Consider the following 11033-nt stretch of genomic DNA (forward strand, 5'->3'; position numbering starts at 1 on the left):
GGGGGCAAAGGGGGATGGGAGGTATAGAGGGATGGAGGTCCAGGGGGATGGGGGTATGAGGGATGAGGGTACAAAGGGATGGGGGTTACAGAAGGATGGGGGAACAAGGAGAGGGAATGGAGGTATAAAGGGATGGGGTACAGGGGGATGGGGTAAATGGAAAAGGGGCTGCAAGGGATTTGGGTACAGGGGCATGGGGGGATACCAGAGTTGGAGATACGGTGTTTAGGGTACGAGGGGATGGGGTACCAGGAATGGATTAAAAGGGACGGGGTACAAAGGATGGGGGCACAGGGGAGTGGGGTGCAGGGGAGTGGGATGCAGGAGTTACCAGGCATGGGAGCAGCAGGAGATGGGGAGGGCAGCAATGGAGATGCAGGTGCTGAACTGGGGGTGTGTGTACGTGGGGAGGTGGGCACTGTGGGGATGGAGCAAACGGTGCCCCACAAAGTGGATATGGAGGCAGAAAAGGTGGCGTTGGGGGGGGGGACGGATAGGAGAGCACCAGATGTGGGTACTGGGGATGTGAGCACAGGAGCCCAGAGATGTGCCCCCCCCCCCCCCCCACTCCAGAGGGGGGGGTGGGCGGAGGGGGCCGGGGGTCACAGAGCCCAGGGGGACACGCTGGGCTTCAGGCAGTGCTGCGGTGTCGGGGTGCCCAGCGATGGGGCCGTTCCTGCTTGGCACTGTGCTGCTGTCACTGCTCGGGGATCCGGGGAGCGATGACTTCATGGCCTCATTAAGGATTAATTTCCATCCAGGCAGGAAAACAAAAAACAAGTGGAAAGTTACCGGGGCCGTGGGCAGGGAGCGCCTGTTTTCATCCGCGTCCCGGATTTCTCCTTTTACCTCCACGGGACGATAATCCCTAAATCCCAACGAGATTAAAGGCACCAAGAAAGGTGGCACAGCCCCTCCCCACCTCAGTGTTTCCCCGGTTATGAAACCCTACGTCTGCACGGCCCCGATTCACCCGGCCGTTTCCCATAGCCCTCCCGCAGCCCCACGGGGAGAAAGAGGGGGCAGCAGGAGCTGCTCTTCTAACCCTGTTCTTTCAGTTCTTCTGTTTTTTTTCCCTCCCTGCAGCAGAAGGTCCGGAAGCCCTCCTGTGGCCATGGCCCTGGTGAAGAGCGGATGGCTCTGGCGGCAGAGTGAGTGCCAATCCTGATCCCAGCCTCAATGGGGTTCTGTTCCTGAGCTCCACGCTGGGCACCCGAACCCAGGATGCAGTTTGGGGTCACGGAGCTCAGCCACGGATACACGTTATGAGGACCCTCCTCCTCCCACCCTATAAGGACTGTGAGATGCCCCAATGGCTTTTCCAGGGATGGATCCAAGAGTTTTGTTAAAGCCACACTGCTGTGGTTCATCCCCAAGCCAGGCACCCTACTGGTTGTGCTGGGGGGGCAGCGGGACCCCGCTGCGAGTTTTAGGCTCATTCACACCCCCCCATCCATCCCCCAGGCTCCATCCTGCGCCGTTGGAAGAGGAATTGGTTCGTCCTCTACCTGGATGGCAGCTTGGTTTACTACCACGACGAGACGCAGCGCGACATGGACGGCCGCATCCACATCAAGTACAGCTGTCGCGACGTGCGGACCGGCCGCGAGTGCCGCGGTGAGCGAAGCCCCGCAGCCCCAATCCCTGTGTCCCCACTCATTGTGTCCCCGAGCCCCATGTTCCCAAGCTCGGCATCCTCAAGCTCCGTGTCCCCATTCCCTGCACCCCCACATCCCCCAAGCTCTGTGTCCCCACTTGTTGTGTCCCCACTCCTTGTGTATCAGGCTCTGCATCCCCAAGATGGGTCCCCAAGTTGAGTCCCCAGACTGCGCATCCTGTGTCCCCAAGCCCTCTGTTCCCAAGCTCTGCATCCCCAAGCTCTCAGTCCCCACACGCTGTCCCCCAATCCTTGTTGTGCCCAAGCTGTTCTATCTCCAATGCTTACATCCTCCAGCCCTGCTTTCCCAACCCCCGTGTCCCCAAGCTCTTTGTCCCCATGCCCTGTGTCCCCAACTTCCACGTCTCCAATCCTTATGTACCCAAGACTGGCATTCCCAAGCCCTATATCCCCAAACCCCGTGTCCCCAAGCTCCACATCCCCAAGCTGCACGTCCCCCAGCTCCATCTCTGCACCGCATCTCCAAGCTTGGAATCCCAAGGTCCCCACGTTCAGCATCACCAGGATCCACGTCCCCGAGCCCCATGGCTCTGCGTGGCCGTGTCCACTTCAATCCATGCCCTTTGCCCACCCAACCCCAAAGGCTGTGCCACCCTCCCCGCTCCATCCTGCACCACCTCATCCCCCCCAGATCTGTGCCCTCTCCCCTCTTCTTTCCCCACCTCCACTCCGCACTCGTTCCCAGCGCTCCCACGGCTCTGACTCAGCGCTCCGTCTCGCACAAACACAGCAGAGCTCAGCTCAGCCCACGGCGCAGCACAAAGTGCTTTTCTTCACGCCGGGGCCTCCGTGGAGCTCCTGGCAAAATCAGAGTGCGATGGGTTTGGCGTTGGGTCCCTCTCGTGCGCCCGTCAGATTTGGCACTTCCCATGCAAACTCAGCCCAAAGTAGGAGAGTTGGGGTCGTTTTCTGCTGTGGAGGTGGAAGTTCCTGCTGGCGTTGGTGCCTGACCTTTTGAGTGCAGGGACAAAGAGAAAACCAAAGCCAACTCTGAGCGTGGCTTTTGGGGTGAAAATCCCACCCCATGGGTGGCTTTGGGGACCTCTTGGGTGATTCTGGGGGGCCTCACTGTGTTGGCTTTGGGGATCCCATTGGTTGGCACTGTGCGTTCCCTTGGGTGGCTTTGGGGGCCCCACTGGGCTGGCCTTGGGGGCCCCACCAGGTTGGCATTGGGAATCCCATTGGTTGGCACTGTGGGTCCCCTCAAGGGGCTTTGGGGGTCCTGAAAGACAACTTTGGGGATCCCCTTGGGTGATTTTGGGGGCTCCACCGGGTTGGCACTGGGGATCCCACTGGTTGGCACTGTGCATCCCCTCAGGTGGCTTTGGGGATCCTCTTTGGTGGCTTTAGGGGTCCCACTGGGTTGCTTTGAGGGATCCACTGGGTTGCTTTGGGGATCCCATTGGTTGGCACTGTGGGTCCCCTCAGGGGGCTTTGGGGATCCTCTTTGGTGGCTTTGGGGGTCCCACCGGGTTGCTTTGGGAGTCCCACTGGTTTGGCTTTGGGGGTCCCACTGGTTGGCACTGTGGGTCCCCTCAGGGGGTTTTGGGGATCCCCTTGGGTTGCTTTGGGGGTCCCACCGGGTTGTTTTGAGGGCTCCACTGGTTTGGCTTTGGGGATCCCATTGGTTGGCACTGTGGGTCCCCTCAGGGGCTTTGGGGGTCCTGAAAGACAACTTTGGGGATCCCCTTGGGTTGCTTTGGGGGCCCCACCGGGTTGGCATTGGGGATCCCACTGGTTGGCACTGTGGGTCCCCTCAGGTGGCTTTGGGGATCCTCTTTGGTGGCTTTAGGGGTCCCACTGGGTTGCTTTGAGGGATCCACTGGTTTGGCTTTGGGATCCCATTGGTTGGCATTGTGCATCCCCTCAAGGGGCTTTGGGGGTCCTGAAAGATAACTTTGGGGATCCCCTTGGGTTGCTTTGGGGGCCTCACCGGGTTGGCATTGAGGATCCCATTGGTTGGCACTGTGAGTCCCCTCAGGTGGCTTTGGGGATCCCAAAGGACAGCTTTGGGGATCCGCTAGGGTGGTTTTGGGAGCTCCACTGGGTTGCTTTGGGGGTCCCACTGGTTTGGCTTTGGGGGTCCCACTGGTTGGCACTGTGGGTCCCCTCAGGAGGCTTTGGGAGTCCTCTCAGGTCCCCCTGCTGAGGTTGGCTTTGTCTGTCCCCTTGCAGACGTGCAGCCACCCGAGGGGAAGAGCCGTGAGTGCCTGCTGACCGTCGTGCTGCGCGACGGCTCCAAGACGACGCTGTGTGCTGAGAGTGAGGACGATGCCATGTAAGTGCCTAAAACCCCCCAGTAGCTCCAGCCCCCACTGTCCCGGCCCTAAAAGCACCTCAGTGGGAAGAAAATCAGATCCTGCTGCCCCCAGCTCCCTCTTGCTGCAAGCCCTGAGGTCATATGCAGGGCAGGGGGTGCAGATTTGCTTTTCTCATTGAATACCTCTGAGCCAAGCAGAGCTATTTTTAAGTATCCTGGATGAGAAATCACCTCTTAGCCAACCACAAAGAACTGTGACAGCATTTCCATCCGCGTTCGTTGATAAATAATGCAAACGTGGAGTGCTAATTGGATTAAGGCCATGCCCAGGATGATGCAACGCCGCTTTTAGCACCGCTCCTCTTTATCTTCAATAGCAAGAAACCTTAAGCTGCTCTTAGACCACAGGGAGATGTTGGAACTGGATGGCCTTTGAGGTCCCTTCCAATCCAAGCTGTTCTATGATTCTGTGTTGAGACACTTGGGATGGGGGGAAACTCACCCATTATCCACCAGTTTGGGGTCACATTCCCACCTCACTCACCCCGAGCCGTTCCTGCTGTGCACCCCATCCCCAGCCCTGTGCTAATTGGTAATGCTGGCACGGCTGGAGGGAGGGGGCTGCTGCTCAGCCAAGCCCCCAACTTGGCTGAGCTCACTCCCTCTGCTTCCTTCACAGTGCATGGAAGATGGCAGTGCTGGAGGCAAAATCCACCCCGGTGAGGCTTCCCCACCCTCGTGCCCTGAAATAGGGGCATCAGGGGCACCAATGGGAAGAGCTGGGGATGGCAATGGGGACGTAACTAAAGGGGACAGGGGCAGAGTTAAGGTTATGCAGGCAGAGTTATGATGATGGGGAAAGAATTCAGGGTAGGGTGACAGTTAGTGATGCAGTCACAGTTAAGGGAATGGGGACACAGTGAAGGGAAAGGGGCAGAATTAGGGATATGGTCAGTGGGCATGGTGAGGATGGGTTGGGATTGAGGTTGGGGTCTTGGAGCGTTCTCCCAGCCATAATGATTCTGTGATTCTACAAATTAAGGTGATGGGGACACGGTTAAGGGGATAGGGGCAGAGTCAAGGGCAATGGGGACACAATTAAGGTGAGGGGATGAAGATAAGGTGATAATGGCAGAGTTGAGGTGATGAAGACAGAGTTGAGGGCAATGGGGACAGGTTGAAGTGATGGGGACAGAGTTAAGGGAGCAGGGACAAATTTCAGAGCAATGGGGCAGTTATGGGGAGCAGGGGCTGAGTTGAAGAGCTGAGAATGCAGTTAAGGGGCTGGGGAAGGAGCTGAGAGGGGCAGAGTTAAGAGGAACGGGGACGGTCAAAGGGAACAGGGGGATGGGTCAGAGTTAGAGTGATGGGGACATAATTAAGGCAATGGGGATGGAGTGAAGGGGAGAAAAGGCAGAGACTGGCCTGACACTGCTCCCACCACACGCAGGTGCACGTCTATGACCCCTATGATGATGACTACTACCAGACGGTGCCCATCGACTCCCACCAGACCGCCTACATCAGCTCCGGCCACTACGGCCACCAATATGGAGGTGGGTCATTCTCCCCTTCCTTCCCTCTGTGCCATTTGGTGCCGTCCTGGGGACACTGCGTAGGTCACAGCTCCAACCCTGGTCAGACTTGGAGGTATTTCTAGGACGGAGCGGGCTGAGACCCTCTGCAAACTCAGCGCACGGCGGCACTTGGGGTGGTCCATAGGGATGGGGGATGGGCTGGGGGGGGGGGTTGGGGGTTTTTTAGGGTTTCTGGGGGGTGGGGGGGGAGATGTGACCCCCTCAGGGGACCCCCAGGCCGCCCACCGCCCCCTTTTTGCCTTGCAGCCCCCGGGGTGACCCACGTCATCGTGCGCGAGGATCCCTACCGCGTCTCCGGGGACCAGATGGCCTTGGGGCTGCTGGCTGGGGCCGCCACTGGTGCAGCCCTGGGCTCCTTCATGTGGATGCCATGCTGGTTTTAGTGGATCCTTTGGCTCCCCAGCCCGAGGTAACGCGCCCCTGGCTTGGCACCCCGCAGAAATCATCCTTCTGGGACAAAGGGGAGCAACTCCATCCCACCCACCCGCGGCTTTTGCATCAGATAACCCCCACGAACCCAAAAACCTAAGCCAAGACCTTTCGCTGCCCCAGGGAAACTGCTGGGGATTGGGAGGATGTGGCCCCGCAGCCTGGCACCATCCCCACCCCAAATCTCTAGCTGCAGAAATACCTGAAGTTTTTTTTTTGGGGGGGGGGATGAGTTTGGAGGGGTGCTGCTCCCAGCAGCCCATTTCAGGGGGGCAGCCAGGTTCTCCTTACAAAACTGCTTTTTTAAAGGGTCTTTTGGGGGAGAGGAACCTGCACCGTAGTGGGGTTTTTGTTCACCCCAAACTGCAGCCCTGAGGAAGGGATCTGCAAATGCCCACGAGTGCCAGGGTAGGAAACAGGCACAGGGCTGGTGTGAAGAGCGAGGGAATGGTGGAGGATTTGAGTGCAAGGGGGGAATGAGAACCCTTGTCCCATACCCACAGACCCCCACACACGTGAGCAGCTCCATGCCTGTGTCCGGCTTTCAGGCTGCAGTCCCTGGGGCTGAGCAAGCTCAGGAACTGGGGACAAACCTTTGTGAACTGGGGTCAACAACCCAGGAACTGGGATGGGAACTCCAGGAATCAGGAACTGGGATGGAAGCACCTGGAATAGGAATGGGAATGCAGGAATTGAACTAAGAGCAGAGATTGGGATGGGAAGCCCAGGGAGTGAGGTGGGAACCCAGCAATTGGGAACTCCAGGACACGGGATGGGAACACCAGAAGTGAGATAGCAATGGCAGGAAGTGAAATGGGGATCCAGGAACCAGGATGGGAATGCAAGAATCGAACTGAGTGCACGGAAATTAAGATGGATCCCCAGGAATTGAGAATGGGAATCCAGGAACTGGGATGGGAACACAGAAATTGAACCGCAGGAAGTGAGATGGGAACCTAGGAATTGGGATTGGAAACTGGGAATTCAAATAGAAACCCTGGAATTGGGATGGGAACCCAAGAATTGGGATGAGAAGAGCCTTGGCCACAATGGGGCTTGCCCAGCCAGCATCTAGCAGCAGCAGCTCCAGGAGGGACACAAAGCACTGAGGTTTTGGGGAATGGGAAGAGCTCCTTGGGCACTGAGGTTTTGATTTGAGGTCGACGCATGGGGACGGTCATTTAGGGTGGCCCCAAGCCAGAGCAGTGCACAACGGGGCCACATTCACACACTGAGCAGCACCAGGAGCATCACTGCAAGAACTCTGATATGAAATAAGCAGCTCAAGAATGCAAAAAAAAAAGAAAAAGACTGTAAATCCCAAGTAGGAAACCAACAGCAGCACCAGCAACTGGCCCATTCTTCGGGCAAAGCTTCGTCTCCTCGGGGCTCGGGATGTCCCTGATGTCACCTTCATCCTTTCCCCGTCCTTCCTCACATCACCATTGCTGCAAACCCAATCCTGCAACCACTGTTTTTTGGAGAAAATTAAAATAAAAAGGCTAATAAAGGCGGCCCCAACGAGAGCCAGGCTGTGGAATGAGGAGGGGGGTGAGGAGGGCTGTGAGCAGCACTGTGGGGTGACGGGGGGTTTGGGGTCTGTGTGGTGCTGGGGAGGAGCTGGGAAAGAGCCCCTAAAGACCCTCTGCACACAGCATTCCCACCCCAGAGACCCATATGGGTCCCACAGCGCCGTGCTCCGTGGGGCTGCTTCTGTCACCAAACAAGGAGCATGCAATGGGGAAAAGTGTCCAACTCCTGTCCCCACGAGGTTCCCCACGAGCTCACACAGCTGGGAGCCAATTAGCCACTGCCACCAATTAGTGCTGATGGAGGTGTCCAACTCTGCAGCAGCATTTGGGATGCAGACCCTGGGGTGAGCCTGGATTTGTGGTACCACAGCACGGGGACACCGACACTGCAATGCCACCTGGCTTTGGGGTGGAAGGGACCTTCAGGATCACCGAGTTCCAATCCTAATGAAACACACTGCAATTCAATCTGGACAAAAGGCAGCAGGAAGGAGGTGTGCCCTGCTCCTGCTGAGCCCCAAAAGTGCTTCCGAAAGCCCCACAATGGGGATGAAGGCAGTGCAGTGTGCAATGAGGTGGGCACATCCCTGCCACTGCCAGCACCCGGCCTCACTGCATCCCCTGACCGCCCAGCAGCACCAATGCACTGAGCAGATGGTGTGCATGGGAATGGGTGATTGCAGCACTTTAATTAGTGGTGCCATTAATCAAATCTTAACACAATCAGGGCAGCCGTCCTCCTTCCAGATGTGCTCTGCGGGTGGCTGACGTGGAATTGCTTTAATTTATACCCTGGGTGAGCCTAGAAGGTTGGGCTCAGAAAGGGCAACTGGGTGGCTGGGAAGCGAGCTTCAAGCATCCCTATAAGGGGAGGGAGGGTAAACCTATAGGGAAAACCCAACCCCAGCCATAAAGGGGAGCAGCAAAATCCCCCCCCCTGCAGCGACCCAAATGTCCGCCTCACCCTGCAGCTGCTGAGTCCCAAACATGGTACAAAGGGATCCCAAGTAATTTCCTATGTAGGGTCGTGCATGGCTGCACCGGGGTTTGCAACAAGGCCGCCAGGGAGTGCAGCACCCTGCCACCCTGACTGCTGATGGGACGGATGCCCTGCAGCTCTGTAACAGCACACACCGGTGCCAGCACTGCCTCACTGCCCTAACAACCACACCAGGGCACCCCCACAAGACCACACTCAAGGCTTTTGATAAGGATCTTACAAGGAGTGCACTTGGGGTTGGGCTGCTGCTGTACCTATAGAACAGCCAGCGACCCACGACTGCCTCCCTCCCCTCCAGGAACCAAAACCCCGGAGCAGTTTGGGTGGGAAGGGCCCTCAGAGCCCCCCAGCCCCATCCCTCCATGGGCAGGGATCCACAGGCCTGCGCCCACAGCCCCATCTGCAGCCTCAGGACTCACAGATCAGGGCAGCATCACAGTGCCCGTGCTCACAGTGAAGGGTTTCCTCCTGACGTCCAACTGAGGCCAAAAGAGGGGAGATTTCCAACCACACATGGCGAGCAGGGGGGCCCTTCTGCCACCTGTACTCACCCAGCCGTTCCTGCTGCTGTCTCTGGTAGGATGGGGCTGGAGTGGGGTCCACCAGCAGGGGAATTGGGTCCAACCACAGGTCCAAGGAGGGCACCCCTAAGGCGGGACACAACGCAGGAAGCTGCAGGATGCAAAAGAGCAAGAAAGGAGCAGAAAGGCAAAGCTGCATGGGGCAGAGGGCAGCAGCACAGCAGCAGCACTGTTGTGCCTTTCCCCCCCAAAACCTCCAACCCTCACTGCTGCTCCCTCCAACACCTCAAACCCAGAGGAAACCCCACATTACGATGGACAGAGGCAGAGAAGAGAGAGGAGCCTTCCAATGAGACAGGTATTTATTTAGTTCAAGCGCTACGGATTCTTTTGTTGTTTCATATTATCAAACAGAGCTGAGGTACCAGTGACATTCCAACATGAAGAAAAGGAACCTTTTTTTTTTTTTCCCCTTATACAATTTCTTCAACTACTTGTTATCAAGACAAAAAAGTGAGTAATGGACAGCTGCGTCATGTACTGTACAACAACCAGAGCGGGGAGGAGAACAGAAACAGAGCAGAAACCTTCACTGTCGTCAAAGTCATCACAAAGGAAGTCTGTTCCCTGGTTCTACTGGCCATGCCGATGGAGGAAAAGCAATGGGAAACCCAAAAAGTGTGTGCCAGTGGGGAACAGGGAAACGATGGCCAACGTGGATTGGCTGAAAAGCAAAAGGAAGAAGAAAAGGCAACGGAAAGCAACCGGAGAGGCAAGATGGATCGTTTCTGCACAGTTCAGACCAGTACAATACAGGAAAAGCAGCCGGGTTTCCTTCCCCTCCAGAGCTTCTTAGAAAGAAAGAATGATCCTTTGTCACGTATCATTGATGTTTATTTCAAGACATGCCACGTTAAAAAAAAAAAAGAAACAACAAAACAAAACGAAACCAAAAAAACCTTGCCTCTGATATCGCATTATAAAAGCACTTTACAGCTCATTCTGCCTTTGAAGTTCTTGTTGTGCAGAGTTGCTAGAGAGCCAGGGCAGGGCACGAGCCTGGCACTGGGAATGGAGAAGCCCAGGAGGTTACAGCCACTGCTGGTGCACGGGGTGGTGAGGATGGTTCCCTTCCTTATTTCAGGGCAGAGGAGAACCAAGAGGCGCCCGGATGTGCAGCTGCTGGCGAGCAGCAATGCAATGCAGACTCAAGAACCCCTTCCTGCACTGGATCTCAGCCTTATTCGCCCAGCAAACAATGTATTTACAGTTGTGTTTATTAACTGACACAGCAACTTCACAATGACTAGTAAAGAGTAAAAGGGTGCACTTCTAGTGTGTTCCGTCCGTGTTTCTCGGGTAGATGCATCTCGCCCCATCAGCAAAGCTCTACACAGACCCCTTTGCAAAAATACCACCAAAATTACCCAAAAGAGTTTAAAAAATTAAGCAGAGAAATAAATACCAAAGAGGAACGGTTAATTAGAAGCCTAGTTCAATAGAAAACGAAGCGACTCGGATCGAACCAACCTCTACAGCTCTATGCAAAAAAAGAAACCAGAACTAACCCAACTGGAAGACCCAACATAAAAAAAAAAAAGCTAAAAAATAAAGGCATCCGTCTGCATCGCCATAAGTTGGCTTCCATCCCACCCACCTCTCTGCCCCTCTGGCTCCCCGTGGGACCCCCATGAGACCCCACTGCAGTACAGCCGTGCCCGCCGCCCTCCCTCACGGCCTGGGAAGGCCGCCTCCGCTCCTTCCTCCTGCCCAACTCCCACGTCCCCATCAGCTCAGGCAGCTTTCCTTTCCAAACCTCCCCTTTCTTAACCATGGAAACGCCACGCTGACGTCCTCCCAGCGGCTGCAACGCCACACTCCCACCTCTCCGCGCAGCCACCGTTTCGTTCCTTCTTCTTTTCTTCTTCTTCTTCTACGTAAAAGGAAAAAAACGCTCTTCAAAGCCATCTCACGCTCCTCTCACATCTCCTCGCTCCCTGCGAGCGTTTTGCTAA

General features: G+C 56.3%; 1 protein-coding gene across 1 annotated transcript; it reads left to right on the forward strand.

Moving 5' to 3' along the window:
- Nucleotides 1–1087: 1087 nt before the first annotated feature.
- On the forward strand, nucleotides 1088–7498 carry PLEKHB1 (pleckstrin homology domain containing B1). Its single transcript, XM_042832670.1, has 6 exons — nucleotides 1088–1151; nucleotides 1465–1617; nucleotides 3854–3956; nucleotides 4618–4657; nucleotides 5389–5494; nucleotides 5783–7498. The coding sequence occupies exons 1-6, from the start codon at nucleotides 1115–1117 to the stop codon at nucleotides 5917–5919; spliced, it is 576 nt and encodes a 191-aa protein (XP_042688604.1). The 5' UTR covers nucleotides 1088–1114; the 3' UTR covers nucleotides 5920–7498.
- The last annotated feature ends 3535 nt before the right edge of the window (nucleotides 7499–11033 follow it).

Source organism: Centrocercus urophasianus, unplaced genomic scaffold (genome assembly GCF_019232065.1).
Source record: "Centrocercus urophasianus isolate 14NV4802_14NV808 unplaced genomic scaffold, USGS_Curo_1.0 seq_1062, whole genome shotgun sequence".
NCBI lineage: Eukaryota > Metazoa > Chordata > Aves > Galliformes > Phasianidae > Centrocercus > Centrocercus urophasianus.